This window comes from Saccoglossus kowalevskii, chromosome 4, assembly GCF_978046115.1.
Source record: "Saccoglossus kowalevskii chromosome 4, keSacKowa6.1, whole genome shotgun sequence".
Lineage (NCBI taxonomy): Eukaryota > Metazoa > Hemichordata > Enteropneusta > Harrimaniidae > Saccoglossus > Saccoglossus kowalevskii.
The window spans coordinates 1,299,781-1,327,304 of NC_140644.1; the positions used below are offsets into that span (position 1 = coordinate 1,299,781).

General features: G+C 37.2%; 2 protein-coding genes across 2 annotated transcripts; one reads left to right on the plus strand and one right to left on the minus strand.

The window, feature by feature from the left end:
* Positions 1-1,026: 1,026 nt before the first annotated feature.
* Positions 1,027-4,537, plus strand: LOC100371928 (galactosylceramide sulfotransferase-like). The gene is made up of 2 exons (XM_002737780.2): positions 1,027-1,130; positions 2,884-4,537. Exons 1-2 carry the CDS (start codon positions 1,027-1,029, stop codon positions 3,986-3,988), a joined length of 1,209 nt encoding a protein of 402 aa, XP_002737826.2. The 3' UTR covers positions 3,989-4,537.
* A 13,547-nt stretch (positions 4,538-18,084) lies between these two features.
* Positions 18,085-27,115, minus strand: LOC146746171 (uncharacterized). The gene is made up of 4 exons (XM_085498194.1): positions 26,993-27,115; positions 23,332-23,421; positions 23,024-23,113; positions 18,085-19,023 (listed from the first exon to the last, which is right to left on the minus strand). The coding sequence occupies exons 1-4, from the start codon at positions 27,113-27,115 to the stop codon at positions 18,085-18,087; spliced, it is 1,242 nt and encodes a 413-aa protein (XP_085354320.1).
* Positions 27,116-27,524: the final 409 nt, after the last annotated feature.

The following is a 27,524-nucleotide window of genomic DNA, read 5'->3' on the forward strand; positions in this document are numbered from 1 at the left end:
CATATTCTTTTATTTCATAGATGACAATCATTGTGTTGACTAAACTGTTCTTGACCATGATCTCAGTAGTTGCATGATTGTACAAAAATACAAATCCAAAATTCAAGTCCAAAGGAGAAATTTACAAAACATAAAACAAATAAATGACTGGTGAATAATCAATCTTAAGGACATTCCGGACGTAGTCAAATCAGTAAGCCAAATGTGCAAATAATCCCATAGTATTGTAACTGTTTAATTCATCCAAGTATTAAGTATTCGGACATGGTTAAATGCATGCGACTAGATTTTATAATACAACTATCAATAATGATAGTAGATTATATTCACAAATTAGTTTATGAAAAAAACAATGAAACTATTCCATGTTATGTTATCTATGCCATAATGTTATTCTTAGGTCAGAGTAATTCGTCGGTAAGGTTGCGAAAACAAATGAACACGGCAGCTCAGGAAATTCTTTTGGTAATTGGAAACTGATATAGAATATTAAACAGCAAAACATAATGATGAATCACTTTCCCCCGATTCACTATTCTCACTCTTTTCGAAACATGTGACATTATGCTATGTATACCACGAGTCTATATAGTTTACTCTTATAGATTTACATATGTTGTGTTGTGTACTTTATTCTTGTAGTTTGTATTGTCAAGTGTAGTCAGCTATCTGTTTGTGGTCGTTTTATTTACAATACTACCCCTGTTAACAAATCTACGTTTTTCACTTAGAATTTATTTTCACTATACTCGATGAATCATTGAAAAAAAATGTGAAAATATCTTTTTTCCTGTATTTTACATTTACACATTACCATGCCAACGCGAGTCATCAATAGTGAGAAACACAGACACCGCAAATATTATAACTACGATGAACCAAAGTAAGCATTGAATAAACAAATATTAAACGGAATACACGAAACAATTTACATAACAATACAAAATGGAAGGACATTGACACACTATCAATCATTGATGATACGGGCACTCGCTGCTTTGCATTTTAATAAATATGATTCCTAAAATGAAGACACCGTCTGGGCGAACACTTTTGTGTATGCTGTGCGTATTTTCACTTTCCTTATATCTGTGTATGTTTATTGGAAGTGACAGCGATTACACCAACAGGTAAGAGTCTTAATTGTACAAGCCATGTAAAAAATAACCTTTATATTATGATTAGTGACAAACATAACAAGTCATGTTTTAAAGATTCCGTAGCACAGCTCATGACACATTAGAATATGTTAACACTCTACGCTAAACAGCATACCCTCTATGTAATGTTCGTAAGCAGGGCAGATGGAGTTCTCTTCATTTATTTCGTACTACATATATGCAATCCGGCATACCAGTATATTTTCACGTGTTGAAATTCAAGCCGTTATTCCATATATGTCCTCGATATACATAAACACACATACACGCTCAACTATAGTGATGTGTATGTAAATATCACCAGAGATTGTGAGTGGACGAGCGTACATGTGTTCATGGGGAATTGCATACCAATAATGTTAATTATTTTGAACAGCAATATATCCTCATCGTAGTATGGATACAGTTCGTTGTTCTTTTTAGCGCATGGTGCACTGTGTACTTGACAATCGGCCTTACCAGCGTGGTTATAATAAGGTTTAAAATTTCATTCTGGAACAGTAACAGAATAAATCACAAACGGCTGCGTGCATATTTTGACGATATACGATATCAATCATCACAGTCTGGCAAACCGAGTGCTTAATCGGGAATAATAAATCGGCGTTAATAGCCCACATATTATTTATAGTATTTAAGAGTGTTAAGAGTGTACGTGAACAACGACACTAACGCATTTCAATACTTACATACATGTTATTAATATAATGTAACGACATGTATTGTCACTAAATTACCAAAGCGTGAGAAACGCCGATGTGTCAAACTTCCTATTCACTTTAATGCCAATTCCTATTTTTTTCAATACGTATGTAGTACTTCGCAGTTAGTTTTGATCCTTGCAAATGCCTAAAAGGGACCCCTTACAGACCCCTTAAACGCATCGCATACGCATTGGTAGGCTTCTACTAGTGACCCCGAGGGTTTTGATCCAAATATAAACCCAACACGTAGACATATATATTAGTAAAACACATACATACTTGTACATAACAAGGTAGGACTGTGGTAGTAACGTCTAGTACGGCAAACTAGACAGTTTGTATTCCACTACCCAGTTCGTTCAATGACATATATGGCGTGCCAGATACAACGGACAGGTATCATATTACAGCATGACATGACTCCAAACGAAAGTAAATGCCGCACACAGCAACAGTTCCGCTACACACGTTCATGTTATGTACAATGAGGTCATGAAAACCTAGCACGTGCACATGGAGCTATCGATTATTGAGATCAGACAGTTTGAAATACGACTTGCAATAAATGACACTGTATCTAAAGTTGAAAATGTAATTGATTATCATTAACATTATTATTAGTTGCTACTTCTTTATGCGCTCAAGAGAACTACAAATATGGATCTCGCTAGCATTGTTGCTGCATTATTTTTAATATCGGTTTCACCTCGACAGCATCGCGTGTTCGTCTCTGGTGGTCATATTAATAGCTATTCCATGCCCGCATGTTAGTATTATATATTATTTTAAAAGGAGAGAAAAAATATTATAATAATATGATTGTGTACAATACATTTTGTTAAATTTAATTTGTTAAATAAAAAAAAAGAAACTATCCACTTGTGATTTTCCATTTGAAAATTAACGTTCGTGAATTGGCATAATTTGTCATAATAACAAATCATATGGCGGGCTGGTGAGTTACATATTAAATGTTCAGATTCTCATCACAAAATATGTTTGTGTTTTTTCTTCTACAGACACTTGTTTTCTATCATATTTGGGACAAACGCAAAATCCTTACGACCACTAATCGACGACAACAAGACTAAGATTGAGAGCATTAAAAAGGAAACACATACTATCGAACCTACGTGCATTCCAAGAAATAACATAGTATTCTTGAAGACGAGAAAAGCAGGCGGAACAACATTACAGAATATTTTCTGTCGGTATGGAGACAGAAATAATCTGACATTTGTTTTGCCACACCAAGGATGGATTTTGGGTTATCCATATGCATTTCAAAAGAAATTTGCCATAAGCCCGCCACCAAGCGGCTATAATATATTCTGCCATGAGGCGGTTTTCAATAATGACGTCATTACAGACATGATGCCGAAGAACACAGTATACATAACCATATTACGCGAACCACTTTCCCATTATGAAAGTACGTTTACTTATTTTGAAATCGGAAAAACGTGTGGGATCCGCAGTTACAGCGCAAACTCACTTGATGAGTTTTTTAATTCACCATCCGAATGTTACAAGAAAACACCAAGGAACCACATGTTGCTGAATCTAGGGGCTACGTACATGTCGTTCGATGATGACAGGGCAATTGAGATGACTATTGAACATTTGGAAGACAAGTTTGATCTTGTAATGATTATGGAACACTTTGAGGAATCTCTTATTCTGTTGAAAGATCTTCTGTGTTGGACAACAGATGATATTACATATTTTGAGTTGAATCGTCGAGAGACTCAATCCGTTCACAAACTCTCAGACACATTGAAAAATAAGATTCGTCAGTGGAATAAAGGGGACGTAGCGCTATTCCAACACTTTAATAAGACATTTTGGGGGAAAGTACGAAACTTCGGTGAAAAGAAAATGAGAATTGAGATAGAGAATTTAATAGATAAAAATCTAGTCGTCAGACAACGTTGTTTACAAGAAGACGGTTTGGTCAATGGTGGTAAGTCTTTAAATGTCTATGAACCGCCCGGAGTTAAAATGAATCAAATTCATTTACGACCAGAAGCAACCAAGGACGCTGACTGTCAGCGTAGAATATATCCACAGAGAGTGTATACACCTATACTTAGAAACGCACTGTTTAAGAAGAAAAAAGCTTAAAGCGAGGTAGTCGTCACCTGCGCATGCGTCCGATGGCCATAGCGTGTCATTGTTTACAAACAAGCGTCTACCCATGAATCTTTGCGTTTTTAGCGTGTGTTGTTATCTTCGCTTAGGACTCAATTCCCGTGCGTGGACCCTCCTGCTTTTAATTTGTTTGAAAAAAAGAAAAAAAAATGTAATACATATCTATTTTACATTTGTAGGAATTATAAACATCCTAGAACCTAGCGGCCTTCGTCAACCACATTCGATTTGTTGAACAACGCATTTGTAAGACCAATCACAGTGTTATATGGTATATGTATCAAAATGGATTGAATACACACAAACAATAAAAGTCAATCTATTATGTGCTTTTGCGTTTCTACTTGTAAACGACGAGTGTATATAATATTGATTCATTTGACAAAACCAGACATTGATATTGAGATATGTATTTGTTTCCACATAAATTGTACTTCAGGTCGAGAAATCATGACTTTATATTAAGTATTAAAACATTTTCACTATTGGTTTTTATGGCAGAGATGCTATGCTATCGCAAAATATATCCTGTTAACAGAATGTACGTATTATTCAGAAGTATTTCAGTAAACAAATGTTCCTGTGGCATTGTTCTAAAAGTAGCAATTTGTTTATTAAGAAGTGTTCAATTCTCTGAAAATACGGAACCGGGACACACACAACACCACTGTTTCACGTTGCCATGGAGCTCCAGCTCCTTGATTGTGTATAATGAAGCCTGGAGCAATGTCATGCAAGTTATGACTACATATGTCTAGGCGTTTATCTAAAATTTACTGCACTCAAGGAAGGAAATAAATGATAATATGTACTGCTCCGAAAAACATAATTATTTCCTCATCGGCAAGTATAATCTATTTGTAATAATAAACATCATCCACATTCCAGACGTAACATTTTATCAAAGATATTACAATTTTACGGGAAATAAAAAGGGCTTTTCACAATTTACAAGGAAAAAGAGATGTTTTTACAGTTTACAGTGAAATTGAATGTTTACAATTTACAGAGAAAATAAAGGTTATTTTACATTTTACGGAAAATTAAAAAAGACAACCTAGAAAATTCTCGTCCGTACCGAAAAAAATGACACATTTTTACAGTGTACGAAAAAAGTATTTGATTACGTTGTACGTCTAGCCTGTGATTACAAAAAAATACTGCAATTACGTTGGACGAAAATAACCCTTGCCCCCCTCAAATAACACCAAATAATTGGCATGCTAAATGTCAAATCAAATAGACATGTACTACATGCATGACTCAACCGACGCTCAGCTTCACTTCGCGGCGGTCTTCCCCTCCGCCGACCTAAACACAGTTTTGTATGCTCGATTATGTTATCATTTGGTTCTTTATTTCTCATATATGGTACTGTGATCATGGAAGGTCAGTCGGATTTATCTTTTTATTTTGACATGGAAGTTTGGTGTCCAGTGGATCATACTAACCAATCCATAAGGAATATATATGTGTGGCATTCTGGTTCAGTTAAACCATTCGTTGTCAAAACGAGTGTTTCATTATCCTAGTGGGTCGATTCGTTGTCGATATAGTAGCTGACGCAAGCATGCGCGGTTTTATTTTGCTATGCCCAGGTGAAATACTTGTTTTTTTTTTTTAAATAGCTTAAACGAAAACCAATGACACCTTATACGAGTTGTGACGAAGTTACTGCCAGAATATATTTTTGTATTACACGTAATTATGTAGTATGTGTAATTTTGTTGGTAACTGTCATAATTAACTGAAGATGCATTAATTATTCACCGGGTTGTCAATTTTACTATTTTCGCTGTTACGTAAAATCAGCTAAATCAAATTTACATGAAAATTATTATTATTATTATTGAACTACTAGTACTTTAAAACGCACTGTGCTCAACACGCTAATTGAATACTGGTAGATAATGGGACATTATACGAATAATATGTGGTTATGACGAGGATACCGAAAAGTATGCACAAAGAATGTACAGCCAGGGTATCAACCGACGCGTAGTGGAGGTCGACGCGACGGCGTACTGTCTGAGTACTTTGCGGTATCCTCATAATAATCGTATTATTATACATATTTTTAGAACAGAATCAGCGAACTTATTTGTGTGAAGTCCGGTCAAACCCTGGTAGCAGCCATTTTATTATTATTATTATTAGAGAACGCTTACGCGCATAATCATTCCGTATTTGGAATTCGCATTTCCTAATATGGTAGGATGAAAATACTCCGTAAAATACCGCAAAATTACGACACGCTGTAACCTGCCAAATTAAACAATAGTGCGAAATGGATGGACTACGTGTGATATATTTGGTGGCAAGTTCGTATGTCCACGTATGTACTGTACCCCTAATGACTGAACTTTTCGAATGGTTGTCTTAATTCGTCATCATTTTAGCGCCATGAAATATGTGTACGTATTTTGTATTATGCCACTGTGATATGGTAAATATCTACAGCCTGAATAAATGACAACTAATAATAGTCTTTCCAGCATTTGAGGCAATATTATGATGTCATTTTTGTCAGAATATAATATTTTTATCATTGAAAGCAATTATGACACAGCTTGGTGGTATTGGTTAAACAATCCTGCACATACCCTAGCATTCAAACATGGGGTTTGTTCATGAAGACAGTTTTGTCACCGTAAATACAAAGTTTGTATTTAATGCAAACAAATGTTCATCGGCTTCGATGTCTAATTTTTTTTCCGAATATTCCGCACGTTAGCTAATTGCGTAATTGTCAGTGTCACATTTAAATGTCTTGAGCTTAGAGTTAACCATAACCCTGAGTGAAACAGGATTTATTGGTTTACATACATCAATGTTTATACATGTGTGTGTTACTACTACAAAATTTCACATGAATCACGTTTTGCGGATTATCTAAGTAGCTTGTATAAATATATTTATCCGATGTATCATGTCTGTTCCATGTGATACAACCCATTGGATATTAGTGATATCCACACACCAGATAACTATTGATCATTTGATTGGTCTATGCACGTATTTTAAATTTTAACGGATTTTTTGGAGCGTTTATAAAGGGTCGTCTGCCAATTAGCATATGTAAATACACAGTGCACCAATGGCAGATCATACAATTCGTATTGGCACTCTTGTTAACGACTTCGACATTTCACATAGTTGGAACACCCGATACAGGATCACGCGAAGGTATTTATTTCATTTTATATATTGTTCTAACGACTAAGAGATAAATGCCTAGGGGGGGGGGGCAAATACATGGGGACGTGCCCCTGAAATGGGTCTCGTTTTTTTGATTTTAGGTTTAAGTATCTGTCTTATTTCTGGTCAAGATAGGTATAATTATCGGTAATAATTTTTTTCCGAATCGGTATTATGTAAGTGACAGAGGTGTTTCTATGGTCAAAAGGTCAAAATACATATTGTAACAAATCAATATACAATGCAACTGTTGGCTTGCATGTTCTTCTATTGGAGATGCTCTTCTAATAGAGCAAATACGGTAACTGTTTTATTTGGAATAAACAGTGATGACAGAAATGGTACTTTGGTATAAATATGGCTATAGATTTTGCCACTATCCAGATATAAAAATGGTCACACTTTTGAGCACTCAGAGGCACCTCCCTACCCAGCTATGTATCAACTGCCCCTTGGGAAAAATGCTCCAATCTCTGAAAATGGGAGGCATAGAGCGAGTTGTGATTGCGGAATAAACACTACACCGTACAATATACCACTGTGGGTGCAGCACTCTATGACATAATTTAACCAAGTAGGTTGTTATTACCAGTGGAGCTAAAACTAATGCATTATAGTCTAAATGGAAACCTCCGATTTTAATCAGTTCTCAGGCAATTTTGTATTCGGCCGCCTACCCGACACTGTCAGCGGTCTTGAACGGCGTGTGGGTAGTAAACTCCATGGTTGGTTTCATCAAGTACTATTTGCTTCACAGTCTGTGTGAAGAAAAATTCGTTCAACTTGCGAACTCAGTAAATTTCCAAACTGGAAAAGATTGCAGTATACTAGATAGAATGTGTCATGTTTGGTATCACCGTACATGTATGTGGTTTCAGTTAACCGTACAAGGCGCCCTGTTTAACGGTGTCACCAGTCACATATGCGTATGACGTACACATATTGATTGTCATACTGGAGGAAACATGTTTGGCTGATTATGACTTCAATATAGAGTTGTCACACAGGTGGCATTGATTTTGTAAACACTTTACGATAAGTTTGGATTCCCATGGCATTTTCATAGGGAGCAGACCCAAATAATATTGGAAGGGTGGTGGTGAGATCCAATGTTAATTTTAGAAAAGCAGAATTACATAATTGACATTTGTCATTATAATGAATGGGACAATCTAAGTACATAATTACTAAGCACAATTATAAGGTCCATATCACGACTCTAATTGATTGCGTGACAAATTTCCACTCAGCTAACACACCAACATAACGAGATTGTCAGTCATATACCTTTTAACGAGAACCCAACAAATAGCAATCAGCAAGCAATTAACATACACAATATAACCCTGTGCATAACATATCATGCAACACATTTAATGTCAGAAGTATTATTGTCCAATACATGGTAGAGAGGGGGGGTAGAAAGGTAGGCAGAATGGAAATCACATATTTATCTTCCTTTATTAAATGTAGCACGCATTGGAACGCCTCAAAACGAATATACCCAGGAATCGCAATGACGAACAACAAAAAGACAAATTTATAAATGAAAGGAAAGCTCCAAATTTGTATACCACCAAGGGGACCGAGCGTTGTTTAACTAATTTCCGTTGACAACACATACTGTCACATCTAGTAGCATTTAATAACTGTATAGGAGAAAACTAACCAATTCCAAATGCAGCACGATGTATTCCGCGTTGTATGTTTGTTTGTATTATGTTCACTCAGTCAACAGTAATGTATCACATACAATCCCCAAATCGACTCAAATGACGTGATTCATAAACACCAGGATTGTAAATTAGCATACGTTTTTATTTCAATTCGCGGCAAATGACTTATTTGACTTTGCAAATTGATTACGCGTTACTTACGCTAGCGATTTCTGCACTATAATCGCACCAGTCGCTGACAACGAATATAATAAGTCGAAATAACGGGTCTATTTTTAGACTATGTGACATTTTTCACTGCCACACCGATAAATAACAGGAATAACCGTTATTTTAAATGTTCTCTATAAATCAAGAACTCTATGATCGATATTTTTTTCTTACTTTTTATATGGGCTTGTCCTGAAATAAAAGATAATAATAATAATAGTTAATCGAAAATTAATTCAATCTGAGCATTTGACTGGTTAATCTAGTTAATATACAAATACAAATCATCGCGCAAGAAATACAGTAAATGTATAAGTTTACATTAGTACCACTCATCACGAAACCCACTGTACATATGCTCCCTTCATACATACCATGGGTGTACGACCAGACATATTTACAAATAAGGCATATTTACATAGACATATTGTTAAAGGTCCATCAACCAAATAAACAGTCTATTAAAAAACAGAAAACAAACACAATAAAAGCAAAATATAGATAACATGCTTACAATACATAGATATCCAAACAGTGGTTATATGCTTTTACATGTGTTACCAAGAAAGACGTACTTACTAATCTTTGATTATGTTTACAGATGTTTGATATTATCTCACTCGTTATTTTAGCAACTAGACAAATGTTTACCTATTTGTAATGTGCTATGTACACAATTAAACAGAATGTGACGATGATCGTTCCATTAAAACATTGTGTGCCACATAATCATGAACACTGTCAAATACACTGAACATAGCATGTCATACAAAACTTCTTATATTGTGTTTACCTCATTACACTACACTAGTTCCTCGGTTTGTTTTGTTGGCATTTGTAGATCTGTACGAATTCTTAACAAAATTGCAGTCTCCAGTCACGTTCGCCGAGGATTTGGTGTTTTAGGAAACCTAAATTACTACAGAAAATATATCACCTCGCTAGGATGGGGTCAGTCTTTGCTCAGAGGTTACATGTTATTGGTCTGGATGAATACCCACATCAAACTAACATACTCTTTGGAAGTCACAAACTAATTGTAAATCATATTCATTAAAAAGAGCGTCTACTTTGCGTAGACATGTTTGTTTCAAATAGAGTAGAATATTTTTGCTTCGAAATGTGTGTAATATTACAAAATACTACGATTGTATGGCGCCATCTTGAATAATGTGAGACTGAATCCTGCTTTCTCTTTGAATAAATGTTTAAAAGTAGTGGTCCGATATTCAAGTAGCAGACACATTTTGTTCAAGTAGCGGATTGATTTTCAAGTAGTGGACTGATTGTATATATGAACCACCATATAGTCATTCACGACAAGTAGCTTTAGTGAGTCTGATCTCAAACGGAGCACAGTCAATCAATATGTATACATGTTTGTTATGCAGAAACTTATTGGCCACTATGACTTAATCAATATATCACAGATACAGATAAATATGTATTAAAGTGAAGGAAAGTGATGTGACTTTCTAGCTGCTTTTACATGCATGAAACTTTGTATTTCATCGTAACATTCTGATTATCGCATTACAATTGCCTTAAAATATATTTTACATTATTCAGTAAGTATTTGTACGAAATAAGCACACACATATCTCATAGATAGCGCTAAACGACGAGAAATTATAATAGCCATTCGAAATGTTCAGGTCAGCAAATGTACGTGAACGCGGTCCAAATATATCACACGCAGTCCATCCATTTTACATATATCATTTAATTGTCGACATTTTGTCCATGCAATGCACGATTCTTTGCGATGTGTCATATATAAATCATGGCACAAACGGACGCCTCGATAAAATGACAAACATGAGTCTCCAATATAGTGAAAAATAAAAACAAACTTTGCCATGTGCTATAGAAGGCATGCAATCAAATGATGGTCAAATGCATGAAGCGAAGTTACAGGTAACTGCATTTCTATGCAAAGCACTAAATACCTTCATATTATGCTATCACAAGGTTCATCAATTTGCCATAGAAAGTCACTTCGCAGAGTTGCATTTATTACTCGATATTAACAATCTCTGGACGATGGAATATCTAACCCGTTCATTACAGTACATGTTCATGCCAACAAAGTGTTGTATATAAATTTGTCACACCATCATATGTTAATGTGAGTCAGTAATGATGTGTATAGTACAGGTGTGATGGTTCAAATACCAAAATGGCAACAGTAACAGAAAGACTTCCCTGGCGGCGATGATAACATACGAACACGGAGCCAACAGATGAGGTTTCAACTGGTACTGGTATTATTATACTCTGCAAACATCAAGTAAAATAACGCGGTAAAACTCCACTACTCCAATAACTAGATACTTAAACTCCAATACAATTCAACTAGATCTACGGTCTGAACTCAGTGCTGAACAACTCCCCTATATATACCCCCACTGTCTCCATAACACGAGTCCTCAACAGTTTCGGCACAACCACTTGACGTACCGTCTTGCTTCCTGGAACTGAACGATCCTGAAACACACGATACAGCAAGCCACCATATACCTGGAACTCGGTTGTATGGTGCCCTCTCACTTCTGGTTCTCTCTTATTATAATACTTCTTCAACGATGTGTCTGCTTGCTGCATCTCGATTAATTTGTCTTTTGTTACATGTGCTCCAGTCTTTACATCACACACTTTGAGCGGCTTCACTTTACCAGACTTCTTCGCTTGCGCTCTGGTTGTTACTGCTCCACTCACATTCCATACTGGATTCGGGTCATCTGGTGGTCTTGCTCCGGGCACATTCCCAACAATTAACTCATAGATTGGGTCCTGCACACATAATGCTTCAACCGTGCCTCTCAAATATGGCGTATCAATTTCCACCATGGCGACTGGAACCCTTCTTACAGTACGATCAACCATCAATATATGACCCATCTTTTTTGTATAATGGCCATCTGGTACCAAGCTCTTCTTGACTATAATGCCATTACACCCAGTGTCTCTCAACATGGTCACAACTGTGTCACCAACCTTCCCTTGACCCACAGGCAAAGTTCTGTCCTCCACAACACCACTCCGTTCCATGCATGCACCATTCACAACATTTAACTGCTCCCCCGATGTTAACAACAAATGGTCCTTCTCAATCATTCTAGGCACATCACTGCTAATTTGAACAACACAGCTAGCACTGATATCAGACTCCTCTTTAACCACTCCAGCTGCACCAGTAGTAGTGCTGGGTTTGACACTCTTTCTTTCTTGACACCTGTGTTGTCCACTACGGCAGAACTTAGCCACATGTCCTATGGCACCACACTGAAGGCACTGTTCACCTTTGTCATGGTTGACATCAGTAATGCGGGATGGACATTATGCTGCACGATGACCAACACCCTGACATACATAACACCGGATACTACTACCCTGTCCCACATCAGTATTTCTAATGGCAGTCTTATTATCGTTACGCCTCACCTGGTCCTTTGTGGATAACTGTCGACCATGTGCCACTAGGTACTGCTTTGCTATTACTGCCAACTCATCTAAATCTTTGGGTGCTCTTTCTTTAAGATAAACTGCAAGATCATTTGTACAGGCACCAATAAACTGCTCCTTCACCATCAAGTCGGTAACACCATCATGTGTTGCTGCAGTGCCTGACAACTCAACCCATTTAACAAAATAATTCTTAAGCCGCACAATTAACTGGTCAGGACTCTCGGAACTTTCAGGTTTAATTTCACGGAATCGCTTCCTGTACCCATCCTCTGTGAAATCGTATCTTGTCAACAGCGCCACCTTCACACGATCATAGTCAACTGGATCAGTGTCGGACATCCTGGAATATACTTCCAGTGCTCTACCAGTCAACAGCGCACTCAATTTTGTGGCCCATCCATCTCTATGCCAACTCGCATTCGTTGCAAACCTCTCAAACCGCAATAAATAACTATCAAGTTCGTCCTTACCATCAACAAATGCAGGCAACTTTGGTGACTGTGCATCACTGACCACATTTCGTTGACCGCCAAAATCAGCCTGTTGGAATCCCGGCATTGCTGCTTGCAGCTCTAATCTCCTCAACCCAAATTCTCTTTCCTTTTCTTCTGCTTCCAGTTGTAACTTTACCTTTCTTTCCTCAATCTCCATTTTCTTTACCTCTGCTTCCCTTTCCTTTTCTCGCTGTTCTGCTTCCATTCGCAATTTATCTCTTTCACCTGCTATCGCTTCTAGCCGTAATTTTTCCTTTCTTTCCCCAATCTCCATTTTCCTCACCTCTGCTTCCCTTTCCTTTTCTCACTGTTCTGCTTCCGCTTCCAGCCGTAACTATTCCTGTCTTTCCTCAATCTCCATTTTCCTCACCTCTAATTCTATTTCCATTTTTGCCTTTCTCTCTTCCCTCGCCGCTTGTCTCTCAGCTCGCTGAGAACTCAGTTGCCCCAAAATAAATTTCCCTTTGTCTTCTCCAGTCATTCCCAGTTCATCCGCCCACTCCATCAACTCTTGATTCGACATATCTTTTATCTCGCTGGTCATGTTGTCTTCTATATGTCTTCACTGTTCCCGGACGAGCCCCCAGATGTCACACGCAACGTAATATTACCGTAATTGGTATAGTACAGGTGTGATGGTTCAAATACCAAAATGGCAACAGTAACAGAAAGACTTCCCTGGCGGCGATGATAACATACGAACACGGAGCCAACAGATGAGATTTCAACTGGTACTGGTATTATTATACTCTGCAAACATTAAGTACAATAATGCGGTAAAACTCCACTACTCCAATAACTAGATACTTAAACTCCAATACAATTCAACGAGATCTCCGGTCTGAACTCAGTGCTGAACAACTCCCCTATATATACCCCCACTGTCTATAAATAGACCATTACATCAGCATACATAATGAGTCTGGAACTTACTACCAATTTCTAGAGTGTTCCATTACCTTCTATTGCCTCCTACAGTGTTCTATTACCTATTCAACCATTTTCTAAAAAAAAATCTAGAATATTCCACCCAGACACAGTACGGTTCTAGAACATTCTCAGTGACACGGAAGTGGTAAATAAGTCGTATGCAACAGAACATTTCATCGTACTTTTCAAATTTGCTATTCCAGGACTAAAATACATGATGACGAATCATATTGATGTACGACGTAAATCGGATTACATGTCAGTGGACTTATAGGGAAAACAATTCAAGAATGGTATTTTTCTACATCCACTATTGTTCTTAATTCAGTTAAAAACAAATTATTCACGTATGTGAAAATTTTATTATTCAAATAAATCAATGTTGAAATGTTCACGTGATCATTTAGGATATAAGCGGAGGCGAGGTACACTCATATTGAGGATCCGTATTTGATGTTTTTTATGACCCCGTTCGAAAGCTTGACTTGGTTAATTTCTGTTCTGATGATTAGGTGGTGAGGATACTATCAAATCATGTGACTGTTCCACATTATTTTCATAAGAACATTGAGCCACACATACAATACAAAAAATATAAATCCAAGATGATGGCCAAGCACGTGCCTGATCAAAGTTGTTTATTTTTCCCCAGAAGATTTAGCAAGATGTGCTATAAAGAAATGTCATGTTGACTGGTGAAAGTACTCATGAGAAACAAATTCACTTATTGCATGAATTTAATTTCATTTCGCAAAGTATTTAATTTTTTACAAAAATTTGGAAATATTTGAAAATCTATTGACGCTTCACATAACTTGATAGTTTTATATCAGCTTTCCATGGACGGTATGTTTTTGTTTTGTTATACTATTATATTATATAATATGCTATATTTTGTTAACATGCTGCACCGACATAGCTGACAGTGGAACTTAAAATTCATTTATATTTCCCAATAAACCTTTAAATAACAACTGGTTAATCTCAATGTTAAACAGCTAATGTGTTGACTTTTCTGTACATAATTCAAATAAATAAAATTCAGTCACAAAAATGTCATTCATATGCTCAAAAAAGTGCCCACGTTACATGAATATATATGAGAATATATAGGAGACAGTACCTGCAACATTTTGTAAGTTGATATCAGGGGGTAAATCTCTCTACTCTCGGGTTCTCCACACTTGCCAGGGGGGAAACTCGTCTCGTCTCTCTATCTCGTCCCCTTGAGGTATGGGATCGGGAATGTCACTTATACTTTACAGTCAAATAAGGCACACACAACGAAATACGTTTCAGCTCTCGTCTTAGTCGGTCAATCGAGCACTCTATAAGACACAGCGCCCTGGGGAAATATCCCCAAGACTCTCACAAGGCTGAACCAAGACTCGCCCAAGACTGGACTGCGTCAAGGCTCGCCCCAAGGCTCTCCAGGACTGCCTCTACTCTCAGACTGCACTCTCTTTACTGCGTCTATCGTGCTGTGCTTCCCAAGACCAACTCAAACTCTCTTTATTCATTTTCAAAACTCTAACCAATTACAAAACAGTAAATGATTCTAGGGCGTAACCTTCAATCATAAAGTCAATCACACTAAATACTGAATACGTCATATCTTTTGATTAATCGTTCACTACATTAATAACTACGGATGTCAGAATAGCGACAGTATCTTGTAATTAGTTCCAAATCACTGAGCCAAGTTCCGTCCAAAACTTCAAATAGGCCTGAACGATGACAGACATAACACAGCAATTCAGCTAATAATCAACTAATTAAGTCGGTTAACAGATACGCGAAAACAAACTCATGACACATCCCTTCACCCAAACTGAGATATGCCTCTCGGCATTGCACGTTCACAAATCAAAGATACCGTCAGCCACTCATCGTCATAGGGTTAAATACAATACTAATAATAAAAGGTATAAATCAAAAAGAGTAAAACACACTAATTAAGTACAATAATTATAAGGTCTAAATACAATGGTTATAAAGTCACAAATATCAACGGTTATAAATCAAAAACAAGGGAAAGGCTACCAATCGACTCACTTTTCTCAAACAGGTTCGCTGAGGTAACCCGTCGCTTCACTTTCTCCGTTACTAAGGTTACAAACTCTATATCAAAAGGTCAAAAAACTAAGGCGTGGCGGTGTAACCAAGCGATCAGCCAATCGCTGCAGTCGACAGCATGATCACGTGATTACCAGGGATGCGTCTCTCGGTTAAAGCATTGCAAAGCGGTAACTAATAAACAATGAATAAAAAGCTATTAATCAAACTCCTGTCATCTACGCTTATAAACTTCAACTGAACTCACAAGTCGTTAATCTAAGCACAAGTCATATGGCGTGGAAACAGAATGCAAAGACAAATTCGCTTTCATAATACATTATTCCTCTGGCAAAAAAGACGGGGAAAAGACTAAAACGATAGAAACTACTGAATTACATATAATCCTGTCAATCATGAACAAAAGCTTGCGATATCAAACAATACATATATAAGCGCACCAAACTCTCATCTCAAAAAGACATCAAAAAACGTTACAAAGGTGCTATCAACAAAAAGCATCAGAAGTATTCCGAAAACAACAACAACTCTTAAAACGTCGATATCTCTGTACATTGACAAATCTCAAAACTCTGAAAAACTCATTGGGGCATTACTTTCCCCATCATAATCCGTACTCATAAACTCATAAAAACACCATAAAAACATCACAAAACTCAAAACACTGTGTTGCAAATACTTGTCCACTGAGGCGCGCTTAAATCGTTATAAAGGACCTCGCACGTCACTAAATATCAGTTCAAAACAAAGATCTGGGCGCTTACATACATACAATTCGACATCACAAAAAACGGTAAGAAAAAAGATAGAAAAAGCAAACAATACATTACATTACTAAGCAATAGGGTTAGGGTTCTGGAAAAGAGAGTTCAACGTCTTGAGTTACACAGTGTCAGTTACAGTGTCCAGCGAGCAGTTCTCTAAGCAATACACAGATAGCTAAAGTTCTAATTCAAAGTCTATATAGCGTCTTCTTCTTTCGTCGCGTTAGTCCGGGGTCGTTCTTTCATCTTCTTCTTGTCTTTAATGTCGCACAATTCTTAATTATACAGTCCTATCCGGTACTCATCCTTCATAAGGGGTTCAGAGGTCTTCATCTCTTCAGCGTCGTTCATCGGTGCCATGCTGTTAACGGTGTTAGTCGTCGAGCGCGGTTTCGTCTCTGCCATCGAGCCAGTTAGTTCGGTTCGCAAGAAAGACACACCTTCGCCATTCACTTTTCTTCACAGGATGTCAATGTGCGTAAGACGCAATGCCCAGGGTTCTCACACCACGTATCAGGGGGAAAATCTCTTTACTCTCGGGTTCTCCACACTTGCCAGGGGGGAAACTCGTCTCGTCTCTCTATCTCGTCCCCTTGAGGTACGGGATCGGGAATGTCACTTATACTATACAGTCAAATAAGGCACACACAACGAAATACGTTTCAGCTCTCGTCTTAGTCGGTCAATCGAGCACTCTACAAGACACAGCGCCCTGGGGAAATATCCCCAAGACTCTCACAAGGCTGAACCAAGACTTGCCCAAGACTGGACTGCGTCAAGGCTCGCCCCAAGGCTCCCCAGGACTGCCTCGACTCTCAGACTGCACTCTCTCTACTGCGTCTATCGTGCTGTGCTTCCCAAGACTAACTCAAACTCTCTTTATTCATTTTCAAAACTCTAACCAATTACAAAACAGTAAAAGACTCTAGGGCGTAACCTTCAATCATAAAGCCAATCACACTAAGTACTGAATACGTCATATCTTTTGATTAATCGTTCACTACATTAATAACTACGGATGTCAGAATAGCGACGGTATCTTGTAATTAGTTCCAAATCACTGAGCCAAGTTCCGTCCAAAACTTCAAATAGGCCTGAACGATGACAGACATAACACAGCAATTCAGCTAATAATCAACTAATTAAGTCGGTTAACAGATACGCGAAAACAAATTCATGACAGTAAACAACAACAATTCTACAATGCAATATTATATTACTGTTTTAGTTACAACATTTTCTAATTAAAATCACTAAATAATATCAGGTGACCCGTAGTATACGTATCGACACATTTCACCGAATGCTGAATCAACTTTTTTGATATTTTCTGCTGTGAAATTAACTCCTCCTCTAGACCTCATGTACAAGCGATATATTCCAATCCAAACATGAATACTGAAGTGTTCGTTTTGCCAATTGTAATTCTTATCTAGGAATAACGCTCGCATGGCATTACTTGGTGGTTGATCCATACTTTTTGGTTCCATGTGCACAAGATCTGAGTGATTCTTGGCAAGCTGATAATGAAGCAACACTGGAATGCATCCCCTGCATCCATCATACGACTTATATAATTGGTAATACAATCTCAAAAACTTAGAATCCTTCGTTGCTAAAACAATGCCATTATTTAACCAAGCAGGCTTTTCTTTTCCAACTGCATAGTCATAGTATCGGAGAGGTTCGAGTGGTGCTAAAACGAATGCATCACAGTCCAAGTGTACACCTCCCATTTCCATCAGTATCTCTATCATAGCCACGTCTGCGGAGTTCTCAGGCAACTTTGGATTCAGTCGCCTACCCAAAACTGTTAGCGGTCTTTCCCTATAAACGACTTCCAAAGTGGGTATTAAAATCCGTGCTTGGTACCACCACGTGCTGTTTGGTTCACAGTCTGTGTGAAACAGAATTCGATCAGCTTTCATTACCCTATGTGCACTCAGTACACTTATAAGATTTTCAAACTGGAAAACATGGCAGTTAAACCAGATAAAGTGTGCAATATTTGGTACAACCATGTGTTTGTGTGGTTTCAGGTAACCATACAATTCGCCCTGTTTATCTGAGTCACCAGTTACGTTGCGTATGACAAATGCTGATTTATCAAATGCCTTGAGAAATGTCATGTCTTTTAGGTGTGGCACCTGTGTGTTCATAGTGTTCTTTGTCATTGGCTTATCTTTACCAAGCTGAAATAATTAAGAAAAAATCAACAATATTATTATTCTTGATTGAATTATAAATATTGTCTGATGAATATCGTGTTATATGACAAGAACGTCACATCTGTTGTTGTATTAGTCATGACGTAATTAACATTGATTAGCAAAGTCGTTTGCATAATAGTGTATCCTCTATGGCGTCTTTCTCTTTTTACTTCCAGGAAAAAGATATAATTCGTGGGTAGTGCTTTATGGCAATTATATGACAGTGTGATGTCAGACATTTTGTGACAGAATCACGCATTTACACAGACAACGCGCGTAAGTCGAGGAAAATTGACTAACATTCGTAGCATGGAAATACCAGATTTAACGCACGAGTGTAGTACTTATGGGCAGATCCGTCTATTCGCCAATTGACTACACGAAAATGATTAATATAGTGTGTACTTTCCACAATTCATGCATCGCCTTCTTAGGAAAGAATTCGTTGACCAAATATGGTCGCTGAAAACAATTTTCTATCATTCCCAAGTAACGCATACTTTCGTTCTGGTTTCCACGGAAATTTGCCCGCTTTCCTCATAACAAAATTTGACCCAGGATATGGACACTGTTCACACGTTCTCATTAGGCTATATTTATTATTTGTCTATTTATTAGTCCCCGTTCGGACGCAGTCCGAAAACGGGGACTTATGTTTTGCCCTGTGTGCGTCCGTCCGTCCGTGCGTCCGTGATCACCTGTATCTCGAACATGCATGGACCGATTAAGTTCAAACTTCACTCATACATCACACATTATATGGGACATATGCACATGCATTTTTTTCATGATCTGATTAACGATAGCCGAATAGCGGCCATTTTAAGGCCGAAAATGCATCAAAATCGCACATTTTCACCATTCCGGACCCGGATCTCAGTTATGCATGGACGGATTTCGTTCAAATTTGGTACATACATTAAACATAATAGGACCTTGATGCACGTCATTTTTTTTTTGGATCGGGTTCGAAATGGCCGACTGGCGGCCATTTTGTTTTAAAGAATTCAGTTCTGGATCCGTATCTGAGACATGTTTGGATTGATCGAGTTCAAACTTCACACACACAAGGTACATCATGTCACAAATATGTATGTTCATTTGTTTCATGATCTCATTAACGATAGCCAAATGGCGGCCGCTTTAAGGCCGAAAATGCATTGAAATCGCACATTTTCACCATTCCGGACCCGGATCTCAGTTATGCATGGACGGATTTCATTCAAATTTGGTACATACATTAAACATAATAGGTCCTTGATGCACGTCATTTTGTTTTTCGGATCAAGTTCGAAATGGCCGACTGGCGGCCATTTTGTTTTAAAGAATTCAGTTCTGGATCCGTATCCGAGACATGTCTGGATTGATCAAGTTCAAACTTCACACACACAAGGTACATCATGTCACAAATATGTATGTGCATTTGTTTCATGATCTCATTAACGATAGCCGAATAGCGGCCATTTTAAGGCCGAAAATGCATCAAAATCGCACATTTTCACCATTCCGGACCCGGATCTCAGTTATGCATGGACGGATTTCGTTCAAATTTGGTACATACATTAAACATAATAGGACCTTGATGCACGTCATTTTTTTTTGGATCGGGTTCGAAATGGCCGACTGGCGGCCATTTTGTTTTAAAGAATTCAGTTCTGGATCCGTATCTGAGACATGTTTGGATTGATCGAGTTCAAACTTCACACACACAAGGTACATCATGTCACAAATATGTATGTTCATTTGTTTCATGATCTCATTAACGATAGCCAAATGGCGGCCGCTTTAAGGCCGAAAATGCATTGAAATCGCACATTTTCACCATTCCGGACCCGGATCTCAGTTATGCATGGACGGATTTCATTCAAATTTGGTACATACATTAAACATAATAGGACCTTGATGCACGTCATTTTGTTTTTCGGATCAAGTTCGAAATGGCCGACTGGCGGCCATTTTGTTTTAAAGAATTCAGTTCTGGATCCGTATCCGAGACATGTCTGGATTGATCAAGTTCAAACTTCACACACACAAGGTACATCATGTCACAAATATGTATGTGCATTTGTTTCATGATCTCATTAACGATAGCCAAATGGGGGCCGCTTTAAGGCCGAAAATGCATTGAAATCGCACATTTTCACCATTCCGAACCCGGATCTCAGTTATGCATGGACGGATTTCGTTCAAATTTGGTACATACATTAAACATAATAGGACCTTGATGCACGTCATTTTTTTTTTGGATCGGGTTCGAAATGGCCGACTGGCGGCCATTTTGTTTTAAAGAATTCAGTTCTGGATCCGTATCTGAGACATGTTTGGATTGATCGAGTTCAAACTTCACACACACAAGGTACATCATGTCACAAATATGTATGTTCATTTGTTTCATGATCTCATTAACGATAGCCAAATGGCGGCCGCTTTAAGGCCGAAAATGCATTGAAATCGCACATTTTCACCATTCCGGACCCGGATCTCAGTTATGCATGGACGGATTTCATTCAAATTTGGTACATACATTAAACATAATAGGACCTTGATGCACGTCATTTTGTTTTTCGGATCAAGTTCGAAATGGCCGACTGGCGGCCATTTTGTTTTAAAGAATTCAGTTCTGGATCCGTATCCGAGACATGTCTGGATTGATCAAGTTCAAACTTCACACACACAAGGTACATCATGTCACAAATATGTATGTGCATTTGTTTCATGATCTCATTAACGATAGCCAAATGGGGGCCGCTTTAAGGCCGAAAATGCATTGAAATCGCACATTTTCACCATTCCGGACCCGTATCTCAGTTATGCATGGATGGATTTTGTTCAAATTTGGTACATACATTAAACATAATAGGACCTTGATGCACGTCTTTTTTTTCGGATCAAGTTCGAAATGGCCGACTGGCGGCCATTTTGTTAAAGAATTCAGTTCTGGATCCGTATCCAAGACATGTCTGGATTGATGAAGTTCAAACTTCACACACACATGGTACATCATGTCACAAATAAATATGTGCATTTGTTTCATGATCTGCTTAACAATAGTGGAATGATGGCCATTTTAAGGCCGAAAATGCATCAAAATCACGTATTTTCACAATTCCAGAACCGGATCTCAGTCATGCATGGATGGATTTTGTTCAGATTTAGCACAATGTGTTGTACATATGCAGGTGCATTTCGGTCATGATCTGCTTTGAATGTATATGTCACTCAAATATGAACGGAACGGGGACGTGTCATTGACAATGACTTGTTGCTGTATTTATTGCTTGACTATGTCTGATGAAAAATACAGTCAAAATGTCATAATAATTTTAAATGATTCAGTGTTTCAATGACTGTAATTTAAAAACACAATTATAGCTCAATTTCTCACACATATTCTAAAAATAAATGTGGAAACATTTCACACCACTCTGACTTAACGATCGATTTACTCAAATGGTAGTTATCTGCCTAGATATCGGTAGCGTGTTCACATAACCAGATCAAACCGTGTAGAGAGTAGGAAATGTACTTCACCTTATTATATAATACTAAATCGCCTGGTAATATTTGAAAGAACTTCAATCGGTGGCTAAATACTTGTTATTACACATTCAGTTGGACATAACTAGTCACTTCCCCTCTACTGCCCAGAAGTTCTTATTGTTGGTAATATTTATATTTACATGGCCATGGTTAAATGGTTATACCCATGGAGTCTTACATTAATGGCCTCAGTAGATTTAACAATATTGGCGTGTGGCGTTTTTTTCTCATTCGAACTATCCATGTGACTCTTCGGATCTGTAAGTGCCTCCATGGGTTTAAGAAATTTATAGTTAATTACTACTATACTTGGCATTACACAAGAAGTCGTAAACATGTCTTGCCGTTACGCCCCTCCCCAGTACAATGCTGATGTTCATTATTATTGATAACATTTAATACATGACCAATGTTGAATGGTTATGTTATGAAAACTGCTTACATTATTGGTCTGAGACGATTTAACATTCTTTGCAATGGTCTGCTGTTTCTTCTTTACATTTTCAATGTGAACCTTAGTGTCTTTTGGTACCTAATGTGTTTAGAAATATATATAGAAATATAAGACTATAATAATATTTCATGTATAAATGTAAGACTATTTCTGATTGTAGCCTCCAACAATAGTTTCCTTCGTAGTATGTCATGTCTCTTTCACATACAGTGCTATAATTAACAAATACGTGCTTAATTGTTACACTGGCTATAATTTGCCATGTTTTAGTAGTTAACTTCTTGGAATCTACTTACAATATTGTTTTGAGTTGATTTTTCAGTCTTTGCATTGAGTGATTTTCTTTTGACTCCATTTTCTGTGCGAACATTGAGGTTTTTAGTTGCCTAATGAGTTCAACAAATTGTAAACAGATTGTAATTAGAACTGTGCTTGTTGTGAAATACTCATTATCATACAGAAAGATGAAAAATATAAGTTTGTTGCCCTCGCCTGTTCTCGAGATGCGGGGAGTCTTGATCATTGTGTGTTTTAATAGTATTAATCGCGCCCTCTGGTGGCAAAGTGCTTCTGCTGTGTGAAAGGTCACACGCAAATTTTGATATCGTTTTGATCTGCAGTTATCCAACGTTGAATATGTGCAATATTATTGATGACCAACGACTACGCAACCAAACACAGTTGTACCCTTATATGTAATGTTGACGTCATAGAAGCACTTTGTCAATAGAAGGGGCGATTTATAAAAATGGTGTATTGTCATATCAGTATGGCTATTGACAAAAAAGATAACTTCATGTGGTACTTACGTGACTGGTTTGACTTGATTAGTTGGTTTTTCTTTATCCCAACTTTCAGACACGATTTGGGTTCGTTAGGTGTCTACAGAAATCAGGTACTTGTAAAATGTCAGTAATATTTGTCGTGATATGTCGATTTGGTCTCGCAAAAAAAAAGTTTTTTGTCAAATAAGTGAGGCGTTATTTTTTATTCAATTTCTTAAAATTGATCACAGCACAAGCTGGCATATACATTATCTTGTTGATTTTGTAATTGCTTTTAATATGTATTAGTTTGTTCAGTCTGGTCACCAATTGCAACGAAAATTAACAGCTTTCATGATCAAGTTTGTTACGTAGATGTATATTACACAAATAGTTCATTTTCAGTTCTTTGACTGAATGACTATATTATCATATAATATATGTACAGTTAAGCCGAAGTCATCCAAAAATGACCTACAAACATGGATGTATGTAAAGTCCTTTATTAAACCGTCATTTCGATATCATAATAGTGTATTATCATAAATATAACGTAAACACTCTGTGGTGTAAATTGTGGTGTGTTGATTGTCTTTGTAACTTATTTGCTGTAAAATTCACATGAACTCATTATTCTACGGAATGAGTTACCATTCTCCGTGTTTAAAGGGGAACAGAGAATACAAACAGGGATGGCAAGATGGCAGCCGAAATTGCTATGATAATCCTACCAAAGCTGGTAACATCATGGCGTGGTGATCCTGGAAATGTGCCAGACATGGTGTTTAGAGGCTGAACACATCTCGGTACAATCATGAATATAATATAATATTATATTTATCAATACAATAGGTCTCCGGCCAAAATGTATACAATTCAAAATAATTCCATAGTTATTTGGGAAAGTGATATTTATATGCGCTAACGATTGTCTGTTTGGGCGTTTCATGTACGTATAGGGTTATTTTCGTTGAAATGTACTACCGCCAGTAAAAAAAGGCTAGTTTAAAATGGCAGCTAATGTATTTATAATGCCTGTCAATTACTGTTTGAGTAAATTAAAATGTTAATCCCGTAGATTTTATGCAATCTACAAAGCTTGTTGGTTTCAAACAGTATAATCATTACAATGTGTGTCTAATTACATTACCATCGCTGCATGTGGAAGGAAACAATAGGTTGTATTATCAGCCAAGTCAAAAACAAAACTACACTAAAGTGACAAATACTACAATATAAATATGCTGTGGTCGTATTACCATTTTCGAACTAATACATCATTCGTACGAGAAAATAAATAAAATCGGTGTGTTTTAAATTATGTGCAATGCTGCAAAACTCGCCTTATGCATAATGTGGGCCGGATTTGCGGCCTAAATTTTCTAAACTCGTTCTGTCAGTGTGTCTGCAGCGCTAAACCAAGTGTAGTACAAAAAGTCGTTTCTAATTGTAAAATTTGGAAATATTTCATTGTATTTTTATTTCTTATTATAATTCAGTGTTGAAGAACATAAACTTAATCATTCTTACTGTGTACTCTGTGTATGCATGTCTTTGAGAGATTACCAAGTATACCATACACAATTATGAAATATTGGGCATTAGTCCATATTTGTGGCACTATAAATTAAGTAAACCTAATAGCAATAGTATATAAAAATATATCATGATGAATAAATTCTCCTGTATAAAATTCGACAGTAGAAACCCATATACCTCAAAATCAATAGAATCTAGACCTAGGAGGAAAAGTATGTATCCGAATTGTACAAAACTGTCATGTTTTCTGTTTGGAACAGAACATAGTTCTTTACGCGTCTCATTGGCTAGAATCTGGTCAGCATTTATTTCTAAACTCAGAAGTGTTTTTTTCGCCGTTAAATAGTGTTTATTTTCTGCCCGCTCTCTGTTTGCGTGTGAAATATAAGTTTGCATACACTGTTGGCAAAATAAGATGACGGATATTCAGTCTCGGTGTGTCGATTTAAAACGGAAAAACATGACTAAAAACAAACTTACAACGTCGATATGACGGATGTATTTGATTGCGTGCCATGTGTCCACGTAGCCAACCAACCAAGGTTATCATAGTCATAGTCCTTCTAGCTAGAACTCATTTACCAAATTTACCAAATTTACCAAAACGCGTAACATCAAACCGTACACTTTAACGTCAGGATTAGTATTGTTCAATATGATAGAGAGGGAAGTAGAAAGGTAGGCGGGATGAAAACCACCCATTGGAACGCGTCTAAACAAATGTATCAAAATAAAATTGCAAGTACACATTTATAACCGTTGTTTTACTACCTACTGTCGACAACCTGTATACCTGTCAGCCCTCGTAGCATTTACGTACGTATACTACACAATTTACCAATTTCAGTATATTCACGCCTTTACTGTTTGTATAAATCACAATAGTATAAGCTATTAAAATCAGGAAAGCTATGCCAAATGCAGCACGAAGTATTCCGCGTTGTATATTTTGTTCCATTATGTCTACTCAGTCAAAAGTAATGTCTCAATTACAATCGCCAAATAGTGTAACATATATCAAATATTACGACAGAAGCACTGTCAATCATAGGAAATTAGCATACTTTGTTTGCGACAAACACCTCAATTGACTGCGCAAACAGAATACGCATTACCAATGCGTGTCATGTATGGATTATAACCACCAGCAGTCGAATCGCTGTGAGGGCTGTTATTTATCTCACTGCCACGCCGATAACAAAACAGAAATAAACGCTTATCTGACATGTTCTCTATAAATCAAGAATTCTATCACAGAATGAATATTTTTGTATCAGTAACTGACTGAGTAATTAATTTTAACATCTCATTAATTATTTTCACTAACAGAAATATCACCAAGTTATGTGTACTATAACGCAGGAGGTGGTTACTATGGAAGAAAAAAAATCGCGTGTATATATATTGTGTTACTGTGCAACTGTGTAACAATAATTGCCATTGTTGTGATGATTTGCAACTTTGCTGAATACATGCGATTATTTCCGTGGAAATACTTGTTCTAGGGATTGGCTGTGCAATGAGGGCACCTAGTCACTAACCACTACTGAGTATACATAGTATTATAACAATACAAGTCTATTATTATAATAACTATTAACGATATGGTTTGAAATGGATGACTCAAGGCCGTAAAGTCAGGGTTTAATTCCACCTCGAACTGGACATTGGTGGCATTGCCATACTGGGGTATCCTTTTGGCTTTAATGGCTGCATCCTTTGCTTTGTCCTTTCCCTTTTCCTTTACAGTGCATTTCATACCTCCTCGGACGCTCATCGCCTCGAGAATTGCATTTTTAAAATATTCTGATTTTGTACAATCTTGCGGTGAATGACAGAAGCATCCCCATGAATGGATCACTCTGTGGAATATTTCAGGATGTTAGGTATTCTAGCGAGTCTTCTGTTCATTGGTTTGTCAGAGCAGAAAACAGTATTTGATAATGTGGCAAGTGCTGCTCGAGTCGCATGATTCACCTTGTACATTAGACCTGTAACTGGTGACATTCGACACATGTCTACTTGCAACTTCAGATGTTAGTATTCACTTAACTGAAAAATACATTTAAAGTATATATAATGTACGGTTGCCCATTTATATATTCAATTGGTCCGTTATTTTTAAATCGATGTGCTACTTGAAAACAATCGGTCCCGTGCTTGAACAAACGTTCCGCTACATGAAA